General features: G+C 40.8%; 1 protein-coding gene across 2 annotated transcripts; it reads right to left on the bottom strand.

Moving 5' to 3' along the window:
* Positions 1-2,174: 2,174 nt before the first annotated feature.
* LOC138007671 (uncharacterized) lies at positions 2,175-13,950 on the bottom strand. Of its 2 annotated transcripts, none has more exons than XM_068854711.1 (2): positions 13,796-13,950; positions 2,175-4,180 (listed from the first exon to the last, which is right to left on the bottom strand). In XM_068854711.1, the coding sequence occupies exons 1-2, from the start codon at positions 13,874-13,876 to the stop codon at positions 3,272-3,274; spliced, it is 990 nt and encodes a 329-aa protein (XP_068710812.1). In that variant the 5' UTR covers positions 13,877-13,950; the 3' UTR covers positions 2,175-3,271. The 2 variants fall into 2 exon arrangements, with proteins under 2 accessions (XP_068710812.1, XP_068710813.1); XM_068854712.1 differs by lacking the exon at positions 13,796-13,950 and adding an exon at positions 6,350-6,615.
* Between the last annotated feature and the right edge of the window lie 2,420 nt (positions 13,951-16,370).

The raw sequence follows: 16,370 nt of genomic DNA, 5'->3' as shown, positions 1-16,370 counted from the left end.
TACAATAATAACGTGCTCTGACGTTTACATTCGTCGCAGGTAGTCATTAAATCTTAATGGTCAAGAGCAATTAAGGTTTATTTGTTCTCACTGACCGCATCCGTTAAAATGTCTAGCCTGCATTGCAGGCCTAGGTTTCGAGTTACATGTCTGGCTGCGCGCAGGCTATAAATGTTTTGTAAAGCGCTCGCTCTCAGCTATGGAGATAATAGTTGGCAAACCGAGAAGAACAGCAAGCTGCAGGAGCCCACATTTATTGACGCCTGTGCCAGTGGGGGGGAAACGGTTAATGGAATCCTGAAAGGACGCACTTAGCCTGCGAACGCAGACGTATTTCCGGCGGTCGTTTCTCTCCCCCGAAAAGTCGCGTACCGCCGGAAATACGTCTGTGTTCGCAGGCTAGGACGCACGGAGCTTTAAAAATAGTTTTTCTTCTTGTTTGTCTTTTTTTGCTTCCACTTAAGCTAAACAGTGGGTACAACCGGGAACTCATCAAGGGTACGCATTTATTTAAATTAAGGACGATGAAGATCGACCCAATCTTGCCAAAAATTCTGGACCTTTCATGATTTTTGAAAGGATGACAAATTGGATGTAAAGAACTATAGACTGGTGACAGAGTTGGATCCAGTTGACAAAGTTTATGTAAACAAAAAGTTCAGCACAAGAGAAAATATTTCTCTTGCTCGAGACCAATTATGAAGAGGAGGTCAGACAATGGACATCATTGTTTAACAGCTCTTTCGAGCAGAAAAAAATTCGATGCATGTCCATTGTGTAACAAACAACTTGAGACTTGTTGGTGAATTACATTAAACCAATTTATAACATGATCAGGATCAAAGTAAATCGCTGTAAAGACATTTTTAGGTAATCCCATTGTATGGTGTACAAAGTTTTACGAAAGTCCAAAAAATAGCAGTGCTCGGTCAGCTCGGTGTGCCTTCGCATTTTATGTAAAACATATGAGAAGAGAAACCCGAAGAAGAACAGAATATTTAAATAGGTTTATTCTGGTATTCACTGTGATCAGCTTTCGCTCATGTCTTTCTGAAGCTTCATTACATGTACTCGGAAACACCGACAACTGGCGTCCACTCTTGGTCTTGTTCAACTTTTGAAAGCTGTCTCTCCGCACATCTTCGGCGTAATTCATGTAACTTACAATGTGTCATATAATGTGATTCTTCACAAATCATGGAAATGATTGCTGTTGATTACTCCGTCAATGCGTCGTAAATGTTGATCACAACGAATATAGCAGATGCAGGGTTAAGAACTGAAACCAACTTAAATGCCATGGCAACCGAAAGGGTTTGGACACGTTCAATGAAGGGGCACTGTCACGCTGAGTGGTTGTACCTTTTTGTAGCTGCCGACCACGCAGATAACATTTTGGATAACTCAAAGAAATGAAATTTTACTCGAACAAGATATATGGGTTATGGACCAAGCTTGTTCGGTTAAAATTGCTGGATATTGGCCTCGTTCTTTTTTTGCGTGTTTATGGACCTCGACTTCGTGTCGGTCCATAATTACGCAAAAAAAGAACGAGGCCAATATCTAGCCATCTTGACCGAGCAAGCTTGGTCAATAAAGGATTTATTATATGACTTAAAACACCAAAATATGCTCTTCGATCTTGCGGGACTAAGTGAGAAATCCCGAGCGGGCAAGATAGCTCCATCTTGCCCGCTCGGGTAGCCAATCACAGCGCGCGATTTGGTTCATCTTGCCCGCTCACGGAGCTAGTCATATAATAAGAGCTATTCTCGGTTTTCACATAACGTCACGCCTGCCATGTAGGTGCCACTAAACAAAGAAACGGCGGCCATGTTGGTGTTAAGCCGGCTCCCCAGCAGCCCTTCTTAGTGTCGTCATAGTTAGTAGAGGACTACCAACTATGGTGTCGTCACAAAAACTTTTTTTCGTTAAAAAAAACATGGCTGTTGATCACGTGAGTGAAAACCAACAATACATGTTAAATGAACCCATTGACTCCCGGGGGTTCCCCGGCCCACTGACGAGTAAAATCGTCTAGCGTTAGACAGAGTAAAATACTAAGTCTGTCCGGTTTAGGCCTATTTAATTGGGTGTTAACTCTTTTTCTTTGGTCATCTCAGCCTTTTAATCAAAGATAAGACGCAAACAACAGTGACAAACATAAACAAGCGCACTGTTTGAAATTATTTACTTAACGTTTGGTATGCTTCGACAACCATCTTCAGAAGTGACCGTTAACTACAAATTTGAACTTTTTATGTGTAGCATAAGTAACTAATTAATGGTTTAAAGACAATTAATGTGACAAATAAAAGTAAATAAAAGAAAAAAAGGGAAATAAACCAGACTAATGCTAATGACCGTTAACTACAAATTTGAACTTTTTATGTGTGGCATAAGTAACTAATTAATGGTTTAGAGACAATTAATGCGACAAATAAAAGTAAATAAAAGAAAAAAAGGGGATTTAACCGGACTAATGCTAGTTAGTAAAGATACAGCTTTTCGCTGCTTCCTTATTCATTTAGGGTAGGGTTTAAATCTCTAATCAACGAGTGTTTCTTTTATTTTGCATGTTAAATTCCTAGCTATTTTTCGATATTTTTGGAAAACCAGAAACGATTTTCAACTTTGAAGAAAAAGTTTTTTTTTTTCTTTCAATCCATTTTCAATCTCAGTTCCAGACGTAAAAAATGCCTTCAGTACACTTTTATCGTTGTTGGTGACTATAGACTATATTCCTATTTTCCGGCGGTCTCTATTGATAAAAAGTGCACCTTTTTTCTTTCGAAAGTTTGAGGTGGTTTCGCCGATATCCATTTCGCTAACGTGTTTGGTCATCTAATGATCGTCTAGTTCTTAACCTTATCCTAACCCTTGTCTTGAAATCAGTGCTAAGAACGTATCACAAACCCTGAGTAAATCAATTCCAAGCCGAACTTGCAATTTGACAAAGCCCGAAACTAAACGTAACTATAATCGAACAACTCAGAGATCTGAAACGATTTAGGACGTTAACTGGGTCGAGTTGCTTGAGGCATAGGCAGCGCCAATCTGGATAAGTACTGTTAATTTGAAATCGAGAGGTTGTCATGGTATTTAACGAAAGCTAGTGCTGACCAAACTTCGAGCAACCCGCGGGCTAATTATGGCTCATCGCTGAAACGACTGGCTACCATTAAAGCAATGTTAAAATAGTTTGAGGGTTCCCCTTTACCCTTGGTTTAGTACAAACCTGCCTCGAGCAACTCAGTCTATAATGCGGGGCTTAATTCATCTTTTTGGATTGCAAAGAATCTTTATAAAGACATAACACTATGAGTAGTCCACCAATAGAATCCACAACAACTACTGCTACAGCAAATCCTCGCTCGATGCCTTCAAAGTAAAACAGAATCGCAAACAAAGGGACGTTCCATACAAGCCGGTAAAAGACCGCAGCAATAGGAGAAGAACCGCTTCCATTTCCAGCTCCTAGGACCTGTAGCCAGCCAATCACGATATTCGACATGAAATAGACAGCAATCATGCCCTTGGAAACCTCTCCGAAGGGTTCCAGACCCAACAAGTCTCGAGCAACCTCCGGTTTGAACGCAAAGGCAAGCGAAACCGCCATTTGCAAATAGCTGATAAGCTGTGTGCAGTTTGAAGACCAATTTCGCATAGGCCTAAAGGTCGGCAGCATAACATCTCCTATCTCCTTTAGACACTTCAGGGGCGAAGCACCAGGTGTATTCTGGTACCAGATGATGTAGGTTATGAGGGCAAATGATGCATCAAGCGCTGTGAATGCTGTGGCGAATAAGAGAGGTACCATCGACTGTTGGTACATCCATATCAAAGCCCCTGGGATAAAAAACAGTCTCTCTGGCACAGTTCCCAAAATCGCACCGTTTCCGGCAACCTTGGCATGGGACCTCCCAGTTACAATGTAAAAGAACCCAATTTGAGAAAGTGCGACGCCGTTTAGCCGAAAATAATCAATGTCACGACCGGTTCCCTTCATGCTGTAAAAGGCAAAATTGATAATATCTGGGAAGGCCGTGCATAGTAAACCACTAGCAAAGTAGGCAATGAACGCAGACCGCACTGTAAACTTTTGAAGGGTACTCAGTGGTGCACTGGGAGATACGAAGAGCATAGTTTTGAACCAGTTAGAATCCGAACCAACAGTTGCCTAGCAAGAGAGAAAAAAAACAATATTACGTTTTAGAGTAAAAAGATTTTGGATGGTTGAATGGCATAGGAACGAGTTACTTAGTCAGAAATTGAATATTCTGATGAAGCACCCTTCTCAACAACTAACAAGACACAAGGTAATGTATTCGAACTCAACTCAAAACAACACAAGTACAGAATAGAAAAAAGTTGAGATTTACAAACAACAAAAAATTGATCTAGATAGGAGTGAGTTGATATCATCCAAGTCAGTAGCAGTGGCTAAAGAAGTGGATGATCCCAATAGAAAAAATACAACATGAACACTAGAGGCATCCTATCTCTACACCGGGACTTCTAGTTGAGCTCACTTCTTTGAGACTCCTTGCGCCGGAGTAGCATAAACTCAAGGTGCGTTTTTTTTGGGAAAATAAAAAAAAAACCGCAAAATCGGAAAAAGGATTATTTTCCGTTACAACGCAAACAAACAAACCCAGAGTTGCGTGCAAAAAAAAAAAAGGGGGTCACTGGTTTGTTTTGGAGAAATTCTTCAATGAAAATGCCACCACAAAAGATAAATACCTTAGCGATCGGTAAAAAGTTCACTTTTTAGCTGTAGGAAAGATGCTAGCATTATTATTGCTGTCAAGAAACTCTTAGTGTGATTTCTCGTGTGAAATTTGCAGGAAACCTAACCATGATTTTCGACCTATTCGTGTCTTCGATCGTACTGTAACAATGGCGCGAGATGAACTTTTCGGCTAAACTGTCATGCACGGCACCTGTCAAGAATACTTTTTTCAAATCCTTACCCAAGAAAACGCTTAAGTGGTGAATCTCAAAAATCCGGATTTAGATGTGATCAGAAGTATCCTCCTCGAGTGTGGATACTTTAGATTTATGATCCGTTTTTGGATTTCGCCGAAAAAACGCAAAATCCGTTTTTGGATTCAAGAATCCCTTTCCGGATTTTCCCAAAAAAACGCACCCTCAGTCAATCCGGAAGGAGGATTAAGTTGGTGCACCGAGGATACAATTTAACAAGAACCCTGTTAAGGGTTTCCACCATGATGGCATAGGTAGGGGCTACGACATAAACAGTGTATGCGTAGATACATGTACAGTCGAACCTCTCTAATACAAACACCAAAGGGATAGACCGAAGTGTCGGTATCAGAGAGGTTACCTCGAAGACTCCAATTCTTGCGTTGCACATGACATCACAAAAAAATAAAATACAAAACTAAAGAGCCTTTTGAGTTTTTATCTTGATCAGCTACAAGAGGTTTTAAAAATATATCTGTTTGCATGTTTTCAGCTCGGTACCGTGCTTCGTTTCGAAATTGGAGCACTTCAGTTGAATTTCAGAGTTTTTCACAGTTCGTGACATGTTGACGGCTTTCGAAAAACATGCCAGTTGCATATAAAAACATCGATTTCCCTCGTGTCTTTGTGGCCTAAACAGCCAATATACCAGGAGACGTGTCTATACGAATGTTTGCTAGCTCATTATACAGCAGAAACTTTTCTCAGTACAGGTTTCCGGCCATGTTGGTGTACTTCAGTAGTATACCAACATGGCGCCTCCATACTCGGCTCTACAAATTTAAGAAGATGAGTTAAGCTAGTTGGAAGACCGTTCAAAGTTGGTCGAACCTCGCACTTGTCATGGGTTCGGATCCTGTTCCAGTCACCTGAATTTTTTGTGTCTACAAGAGACAATTGCTTAAATTGTCCAGAATGAAGTGCGAGGATCCTTTCACTCCTTCGCCTTGAAAGACATTTCTTCTTGCAATGATTTGGACTTGGAACTAACTGTGAACTGTCTAGAAGAGAATGTTGTTTTGAACGATATCAAGCGCCTTGAATTCTTTTTTTGAAGGGGTCTTCGTTTTCTTGTCTACAAAACAAACACCCTGCGGGTCAAATTCTTTGAAAACCGCAAATTTTGATGTTTCTAGGGTTTGTTCTTCTTCAGTCGAGAACCATGTCCCAGTTAGTTTCAAGTGATTTCAAAACTAATTTGAAGGGGTCTTCGTTTTTGGATATTCGGTCATTGTTTTGTAGCTACCCGTGAGAAGGCATCCTACAATTCATGAGGCTATTAGAATTCATAATTGTCAATGGTGGGAAAGAGGAACATAGAGGAGACGCAATTCAGTACTATAATACCGATACAACACCTTACCGTACACTTGATTGAAATCGACAATAATCATTTGTCGTCAAACCATTGCATCTGCAGTGGATCCAGAACATGCAGTTGCCACATTGAAGAGCCTTATGATTTTTGTTAACAGCTCGTAAATAGATCCACATGAAGACTTTGGACGGATAGTATCAGTAATATTACGCATGACTGACATTTGTTGACGAGTTAAGCTACTTAATGATGATTCGGTAGAAACGTGAACAACATGAGGTCTATCTCTAACAGCAAGTTTGTCCCAAGGAATACACAATCTTGCCAATTCGTCTTTGACATATATTATTAACTTGTCTAATTAAACAAGGGATATTTCCAGATAATCTAAAAATTGCTAGAGTGGTACCTATCTTTAAACAGGGTTCTCGTTAACTTTGCGATAATTATAGACCCATATCAGTTCTTCCTGTGTTAAGTAAAATTTTTGAGAAATGTATATATAACCAACTTATGCATTACTTTTCAATAGAAAATATTATAATTTCCAATCAATATAGTTTTAAGCCAGGTAATATACTACAATGGACTGCCTTGTTGATCTTATTGAGGAAATATCTACATCTCTTGATCAAGGTAGCTATGCTATAACAATATTTCTCGACCTGAGTAAAGCATTTGACACTGTTAATCATTCGATATTGCATTGCTATCCAAATTATCATACTATGGTATTCAAAATTCTCTTATGAATTGGTTTAAATCATATTTTAACAAAAGAAAGCAAAGAGTTTTTTAAATGGTGCTGCTTCTACTACTTGCATATTACCTCAGGTGTACCACAAGGATCGATGTTAGGACCTCTACTATTTTTGATTTATATAAATGACTTTCCTCAGGCTTCCAATTTCTTTTCTATGAGATTATTCGCTGATGATACTTCTCTAACAGCTTCAGATATAAGTATAGATGAACTTCTTCAAATAAATTTAGAATTACCTAGCAATTATAAATGGCTATATGCTAATAAACTAAGGGTGCGTTCGATTGACCGTATTCCGGAATAGGAATTTATGGAATATAAGTTATAAATCCTTCTTTTTTACGGAAATTCGAATTAAAATTGTCAAACATCTGCTAAAATGCTATTTCAAACATATTTTTATCATCCTTGCTGCTTCGAAACGCGCCAAACATACCGTTTTAATCATCACTCCACGTATTCTTATTCCGGAATAGGGTCAATCGAACGCGCCCTAACTTTATACTTAAAAAACCAAGTACATTGTCTTTCAACCTCGACAGAAAATTAACTATAATCTATTACCACCATTAATATTGGCAGGTCAGTGCTTAGAGCAAGTTTCCTGTTTCAAATACCTAGGAATTTTTATCGATAGTCACTTGTCGTGGCATGATCATATAGATTATGTCTGTGATAAAGTAAGTAAGAATATTAATGTATTGACCAAGATCAAGCGTATTTTAGGAAATCAGTGTTTAATTAATATTTATTATTCTCTTGTCTACCCATATCTCATATATGGATGTCTCCTATGGGGTAATACTTATGATAGCCCATTATCTGAACTCATCCGATTACAGAATAAAGTAGTAAGAATAATGAATGATGTTCCTTTACGAGACTCTGTTACCCCTCTCTATGTTAATTTAGGTTTACTTAAATTTCGTGATATTGTTAAATTGTATACGTTTTTATTTATGTATGAACATATTTGTGATAATAAGAGTTGTAACTTTTCATTATCTCTCGTATCTGAGCGTCATAATTATTCCACACGAAGTGCATCTACCCAACAGTTATTTGTTCCCCAATTTAGAATTAATATAAGGCACAGTTTTGTCCCACCGTTGTTGGTAAATACTATTGGAATGACCTCCCTCTTTCTGTTCGTAGTATTTCATCTAAACGTCTTTTTAAAAAGGCACTTTACAAATATTATTTTGCTCAGTATTGAACTTAGTTGATTGCAGTCGTGGTGTGTGTGGGTGCGTGCGTGCGTGTACGTGCTTGCGTGTGAGTGCTTGTGCTTGCGTTTTTGTGCTCGAAAAATGATACATTAATAGAAGGTATTTCAAGGGCCTTAACTAGTCTTACTATATTGTGCCCTTCTCCATTCTTGTATTCTTTTTTTCTTTTATTGTATTCTAACATTTTATATCATGATGAATGGAGAAAAAATAAAAATACAAAAAATACAAAAATACAAATTCGTCTTCCGCCTTCTTCAACTTTAAGAGCAGTTTCCTTCGCTTCGCCATTGTTTCTTCTGCTAGATCTTCATATATAAGCTTATATAGATACCAGGAGGCTACCCTGCAAGCAGTTGGTTTCTCCTGCGCTTCCTGTGAGAGAAACCACTGCCGGCAACCGTTAGTTTCTTTGAGTGTGCCGCCGTCCAGCGCCAAGGACGAATAAATTAAATTTGAACCAGTAAAACGAGTTAGTAAACTTGTTTTGGTGCTTCCGCGTGCGTTCAGCTACGTAACTGCTGCGTTTGGGCGAACCTGCTGTGTAGTGATTTCCCGCGAAATAAGACGAAGTGATTTCAAATAGATCACGTGGGGTGTGACGTACTTCGCACATGCTCGATGGAAAATCAAACAGTTGCTCGCAGTGGTTCCTCTCTCGGGAAGCGTAGGAGAGACCAACTGCTCGCAGGGTACCAGGAGGCTTGATTCGTCTTGCTTTCTTAAGGATGATCTCTCTTGTGTTCCTGAGTCATAAAATTTACAAATAACTGTCCTGGATTTTGGAGTTTCATCGGTTTTCAAATTCCCCTTCCCTGTTCGATGTGCACGTTCGATTAATGGCGATGACTCTATTAGCCTCAACTTCGGCTGAGCGAACATTTCCTTCACTTTGCTTTCCGTATTCTTTCAAGTTCAGTCTCACGAGTCCTCCGCTATGCCTTCAATGCGTATATTGTTTCTTCGGCTTTGATTTTCGATAGGTTACATTCTCTGGCAAATTGCTTTGCTGCAACAATGAATCGTCTTGATGTCATTGGCAGCTGACTGCACTTTCACGTCAATCATCTCAATCATAGTTTTGTTTTCAGCAATGTCATGCTGACCAAATTCAAGACTACTGTAGCTCTCAGGTCAGCGACCTGAGACACTAGATCATCAATCCTGCAATTGTTACTACATACGATTTCAACAGGCGCTCTTGGGATTGAACAACTTGAAGTTCTAGAGACGAGCTCGACGTCTTCGTACACTCATTTCAGTCGCTTCCGCAGAAAGAACTGCAAATTCTTCATCGTCGATAGTATCGTCAAAATAAGCAAAAACAAGTGCTTCTCTGACACTTTAAAGAGAGTTCGCCATGTTTGTAAACAACACTGGACACAGACGACGGCTCGTCTTCTTTCCCGCTCTAAATCAAATAGGGTGGGCACGTGACCCTTCCATTGAAAACAACTTGTCTCAGTGTAAACGTCGTGATAACGTCACGCAACATTTTCCTGTGACCCTGCCCCGGAAAGCATTAACACATGCACCAGTTGTATTGTTAATGGTGACGTACTACGGATGATATTATGGAGCTTAAGCAACGACAACGGCGACGGCAACGAGAACGTCATCTCAAAATATACATTCGCGTTATTGTAATCGCTTCGTTACTATTTCAACTTTTTTAATATGACGAGGGTGTGGTAGTTCCTCAAAAATGACGCTGGTAGGAACGGCGCTCAATTTAGGGCAGAAAATGAAAATTTATCCTCAAGTAATGACGTTGTCCATAAAACCTCAAATTTGGCTATTTCACGTTGTAGTTTTGCTGACGACGGCAAAGAAATGGACAAAAGTGAAAAACGCACGTGCATGGCGTGCAAGGCTATTGTTTTTGCCCACTAAATAAGCAAATTTGTGACGTTCCCGTTGCCGTCGCCGTTGTCGTTGCTTAAGCTCCCTATTAAGCACTTAATGACTGGCCCCAAGGAAAACAGTGAGTTTTGTTTCCCCGAGACCCTCAATGTTCCCCGAGGCGAAGCCGAGGGAAACATTGAGGTCGAGGGGAAACAAAACTCTTTGTTTGCCGAGGGGCCAGTCATTAAGTGTTTTGTTTATACCTCCCAACTCAAAATAGAACAATACACAGATAAAAATTATTTGCTTGACGTCGGCTGGCGTACAGATTTGCCGCCGTTTCAAAGGTGCACGACCTGATCACGTGTGAGTCGAAAGTTCAAGTTGTTGTTGCCCTAGGGCGTCATGAAGTTTTGTTCGCCCTAGGGCGTCATGAAGTTTTGACCAATGACACGTGACACGTTCTCCTCCGATCAGAAAACGTATTTGAGTTGGGAGGTATAACAAAGATATTTATTGCCCCCGCAGGAATTTCACCCAGAAGGTGAAAGAAGGCACTCTAGGAGCTCGCGCTTATATTAATAAGTACTTACAGTTGTAATATACAGTCAGTATGGCAGAAAAAAATCTCGATTTGCTTGATCAGGGGTAACATGGAATCGGCGAGTAAGGTAAAGTCTCTGTTACGAGCCTAGAAAGGCCCATCAGGCCTGCGCTTGTCTCCGGTTTCCGTAGCATTAAGCGACTGGGAGTATTTCTACTCTCTCTGGATGAGATACGTATAGTATACGATCCCTCGATGGATAGCGTCTTGCTGGGGTTTCCTGTCCTGACTAAGTGGCCTGCCCGCTTGGTAATTCTCTTCCTTCATGGGTGATTTCGGGACTGTTCACATTATGCACGAAATATCCTGGATTCCCAGTTTCCTCCACCAGCGGATTTGGAAAAAAGGCTGGTAGCCCGGGGTAAGGGTCTCCCGCTGGACGGTAGCTCACCGGTCGTGGTGTCTACGAACCACGATTCCATCTTGCAGCTCCACTCTTGCAGACAACGGGCCAATATCTTGGATCACGGTCCCTGGGATCCACTTAGGACAACCGGAGTAGTTACGCACATTTACAGCATCCCCAACTTCTACTCGACGCATCTGGCTGTGTTGATCATGTTGTTTCTTTTGCCTTGACTGTGCTGCATGGACCTTTGCCCCTACATCTGGTCGTAGTAGGTCTAGATGGGACCGCAGACTTCGCCCCCATCGTAGCTGGGAAGGTGATTCACCAGTGGTGCTGTGAGAGGTAATACGGTAGCACAACAGAAAACTAGTTCACTTGGTGTCGACAGTGCCGTCACCTTACTTCCTCATCCCTAGTTTGAAAGTTTGTACGGCTCCCTCCACGAGGCCGTTTGACGCTGGGTGGTAGGGTGCAGAAGTAACATGTTTGATGCCATTTTTCTGAAGGAATGACTTGATTTCACTACTTGTAAAACAAGACCCATTATCTGACACTACCATGTCTGGTAAGCCATGGGTAGCGAAGGTTGCCCTCATCCTCTCGACAGTGTCGTTATACCCATCTAGTTAACCAAACGTGGGCATTTTAGAATTCAATTTTGCTCATTCGTGCTTGTGCACCCGGGGTCGATTCTTTCCTCGCCAAAATGTGGTATATTAAAGTCAAAAAGCCTTGTCAAAACATTAACTAAAAATCAAGCACATGGCGTCGACTTAACATAACAGCGAGTGTTTTCCACTAAGCCAAAATTTCCGGAAATTTCGGGCTAAAGTCAAATGGTAGGGTCCGTTTCGATCCAGTCCCACCGGAATATTTGGGACCACCTCTGGAGGTGGTCCTCTTTGATCGGTCATGGCCGGTGGGTCCGGTCCGACCGAAACGTGGTGTTCTCTTTACGAAAATCATCGTTTCCAGTCCACCCACTGTGCACGTGATCTAACCAAAATTTCGGTCGAAACGTAAATGGAACGCTTCGGTCCGGTTGGAAATTGACTTTTGATGAAAAAATGTCGTTCCATTTTTCCTTGGTTAGTTCCACTGGTCTCTGACCTGATGGTCAGGAATAATGAAAAGCACCCAGTTTCAAATGACCAACTATACCCCAGGACACCTCACGGACCATTAAACAGGAAAATTCCACTTAAACAGGTGTCTTTTTTTTTAAAATCAAGGCTTAAAACTTCGATCAGTTACTGTTTAGTCTTGATATTCAAAGAAAAATAAAAATTGTTTTTTTCGATCATATTAGCACTTTAAAGCCTGGTTTCCGTATGATCTGCAACGGTCTGCTGATCGGTCTGTCAACTTTCCCAACCATTACGACCGTGTCACAGACCGATTTCAGACCGTTGCAAATCATATGGAAACCAGGCTTAACAGCGGGGGCTGCTGTAGTGTCATCTATTACTAGTTATAAAAGAAAGATTCGATAAAAAATGCTTGTGGTGCAAAGGGGAAATTTCAGTTATGATAAAACCGTCCGAAATGGATTCATCCTCAATTAAGCTTCAACTTTGGCTCTCAAAAACCAAATCAAACGAATTATATTTACAAACAAAGCAATCAACTAAATTTCGAAAGGGTTAAAACAATTCAGCTTAGAGGGTGAAGAGGGTAATCAATTTTCAAGATGGCTGCCGAGGGTACTATTACTTCTTTATGACGCATGCTCTGTTACCTCTGTTTCCTTGAGGAGTAATGAGTACTAGAGTGAATGCGGATACGTTTCGGATACGTGTGGACGGGCAAGTTCGATTTGAATACGCTACGTGTGGATGGCAATATTTTGAATCCGGAAAGAAAAAGTTGCGGATTCAAAAATATCCGGATACCGTGTAGACGGGGCCTCAGTATATGAACGTCCTCCATAGTTCAATTATGACTTAATGACCATGCGTAATGAGAGATTTACCGCAATGTTTGAAGCTGTATGCGGAAATGTGAAAAATGCAAGATGTAAATCTGATCAAAAAATCGCAAGAACCGATGAGCTTCGTGAACAAGATATTTGATTACCAATTCCTTAATCACCAAAATCACGGAATAACTTTGTTGAAAATTCCTGAAAATTATATCGTTTCCTTGTTAAAATAGATAAACTCCAAAACAATTTAAACGAGACAGAATTTTTCTGAACTTGGAAACTAATGCTTATTGGATTGTTTGGTCGCTGATTAGCCGACCTTTCCTCCTCCTAGGCCTCATTTGAACTGAAAACAACCATAGTAGCGGGTGGGTTTCTTTCTATGCATGCAGTGGAGTGAACATGCGATTTTTTTTACCGCTCTCTTCACTCGATCGAGCGCCCTGACTGCGGCTGTTTCCAAAACTCCAGAGAGTGCCCCATCAATCCGAAAGTTATTTATGAGTCAACTAAAACTTAAAGCGCTCGAGAGACCGCGGCGTTTCCCGTTCGCTTTCGATTCTAACCGAAGTGGAAAGTTCCGGTCACGCGATGTCCACCTGATAAAAATCAACTGTTGAAGTTGCCAGGTTGATTTAAATCGTTACTTGAGCTTCTCTTTTGAAAACGGATGTCATTTATATTCATTTTTTTAAATAGGCTTTTGTCGACAGCCTTACTTTTTAGGTCAAAGCGACGGACTGAGAGAAAATTGCAAAGAAAATTAATGGTATTTACCGCATTCTCCCTACGCCTGCGAAGTAGTTTTCTTCTGTTGATAACTGCCTCACCAGCTCGCAAAACTACTTGTTCCTCCATTTTATCACCAGTAAATTTTTTACTTATTGACGGGTGGCCAGTAAAGTAACGTTTTGCTTAAACTTGTTAATGTATTCAATTTCGTTGTGTCCTTTGTAAATATCTGACAACAATATTTATATTTCGGCCATACCTGATGTAATGTTAATCATTGAAGGATAGTTGTGAACAATAGAGAACAAGATTCGAGTTGCTAGTGTGTGTCACGCAACGTTCCTCCCCACTGAACGGATGAGCGTTGAGTGACGACTCAAACATCGGCTTCTCAATATCTCACGGGGAAGACTCCGCACCTACAGGAAGACTCCCCACCTTCCGTATTTACTCGAATAAGCGCATCAAGTGCGGCGCTTATTCAAGGGCGCCACACCGAAATATTTATGTACGGAGATTAACAGAAACAAGGGGTGCTGAACACACCCGCCTGGTATGTTAGCTACGCCATGCTGATGAGGCCCAAAAAGCCGAAACAGCTGTCCATGGCTGCTAATTGACCGGGTGAAATAGTTGTGCGCATGCGTGATGTGTTGGCCACACCGGGAAACACACCGGGTTGTTAAACCGGGTTGGTGTTAGCGTGTGTCACCTTGCTTTTATTGTTATTATTAACAGAAACGTCTTTCGATAGTCACCATTTGACTCTATCGGCATTTTACTTAATGGACGAACAATGAAATACAATCACTTTGAACTGAAGAACATCGGTTTTGATGCAAAGAAACTCCCTATGCTGTGTTAGAGTGACTTTTTATTTTATTTTTTTTAATTTTGGTATTTTTTAAAAATTTAATTCCTCGAATAAGCGCCGCATTGCATGGGACCGCGGCGCTTATTTGTTTTTTTTGTCCCAAATGAGCGGGCTATTCGAGGGAGGCGTCATTCGAGTAAATACGGAATATACATGTACATTTTTAACATGACTGAACTCACTAAATTAAAGAATACTGCTGAACATTCAGCCATTCATTGTTCTGCAACAATGGGCGCAGGAGAGTCCCTAGAGCCGGCTTTTGTTTGCTCAGCACGATAATGATAATGATAATGATAATGATAATTTTTTGCGAACTAGTGAGCGACAAATTCACTGAAATAAAATGTATTTTTAGCACTAGCGTTGACTAGGTAGTATATTTAGGCTGTTAAGGGCTAAACACAACAGTGCATTCGATAAGATTGTTGATCTATCACTTTGCGGTCTTGCCCCAGCGCAGTTACAAATGGATTTATTTTTAGATACAGTTTGTGCGAGAAACAAACAAAGGGCCGCCTTTGTTTGACTGCCTTTGTTTGACTGCAAAGGCGTGACTGCCTTTGCCATGTTTCTTCAAGGACGTGACAACCGATGTTACTTTTTTTCTTTTTATTTGCTACCACAAGTCCTGGGACAGAGTGATCAAAATGGAGGATAATACTTTATTTACAAGGCAAACTGACAATAAAGGATAATCCTTCATTTGAGGAAGAGATGGTGTTGTTCAGCTGGTCACGTGTCTCTCCATTCTCGTTCCCAGATCTAATCATTCCTCCCAGCCAACGGGGCCTTCGCAAGAGAGAACAAAGGGCTCCGGGGACATGAGGAAAACAAAAACCAAACAGAGAGACGGGCTGCAAGTCGTAAATTTGTCTTTCCTGAGCTCACTATAGATGGGGAAAATTTACCAAAGAGCAGCGCTGTCAATAGGTTAAAAACATTGTATTAGGCAAAACATCAACCACGTCTCTCCCAAAATAAACTGCTCCCAAGCACTTAACTTGTTTTGGCTTTAGATTTACATTCCAATATAGCTGCTCTCCGAAATCGAACATTGAAGGTTGCTGAAAAAACCATGGGGGCTGATCTACCCAAACTTCAGCCAACGCTTCATACGCTTCAAGCTTTATATACCAGCGGCTACAATATTCGGAAAAGCGGGGACCCCTCTCAAGGTGGAAAATTTGTCACTGTCACGTGACCAGCCTGAACCAGGTTCTTGCTTCCCTCGCTTCCTCTGGGGTGAGGAGTAAAGACCACTGGAACGAGGTTGGCTAAACAGTTGTGAAAACAGTGGAATGAGCCACATAACTGGGACACCTCTAATTAGAGATGCCAAACAGTATGGATCTCAGATGGGAAAACAGCCGGAATTATATCTGCATTTTATGTGATAAACTATTGGTTGGCAGAATGCGATGGATGATTTGGGGTACAAAGTAAACTAAAGGTGTCCTTTTCTTGGCTGTATTGTAGGAGTTTACACTGTGATGAGGTAATTCATCTAGTGATAAAAGTCTTTCATACAGCACCGTACCTTCGCTCGTCAACGGATCACAAGTAGAGGCGACGGCCAGTACAGCTTTTCGCGCCTCGGTAAAATTGCATTTTTTTTTCCAGAAACTAGGAACAGAAGAAAGGATACTGTAGTGCTGTAGAAAATTGAGTTTTGCAAAGAGAATTAAATTAAAACGGCTCTTTTATGCGTGGAAAGTCTGAAATGCAAATGATTCCAGCCTGATA

Source organism: Montipora foliosa, chromosome 6, assembly GCF_036669935.1.
Source record: "Montipora foliosa isolate CH-2021 chromosome 6, ASM3666993v2, whole genome shotgun sequence".
NCBI classification, from domain to species: Eukaryota; Metazoa; Cnidaria; class Anthozoa; order Scleractinia; family Acroporidae; genus Montipora; species Montipora foliosa.
Note: the sequence above shows the minus strand (reverse complement) of the source record. Positions and strands in the feature narration are given on the sequence as shown.

Excerpts from the sequence above, each read along its gene's own strand:
- LOC138007671 (XM_068854711.1), bottom strand. The coding sequence starts at position 13,876 with ATGGAGGAACAAGTAGTTTTGCGAGCTGGTGAGGCAGTTATCAACAGA. Across the intron at positions 4,181-13,795 it reads GCAGGCGTAGGGAGAATGCG|GCAACTGTTGGTTCGGATTC; the intron begins GTAAATACCATT and ends CTCTCTTGCTAG.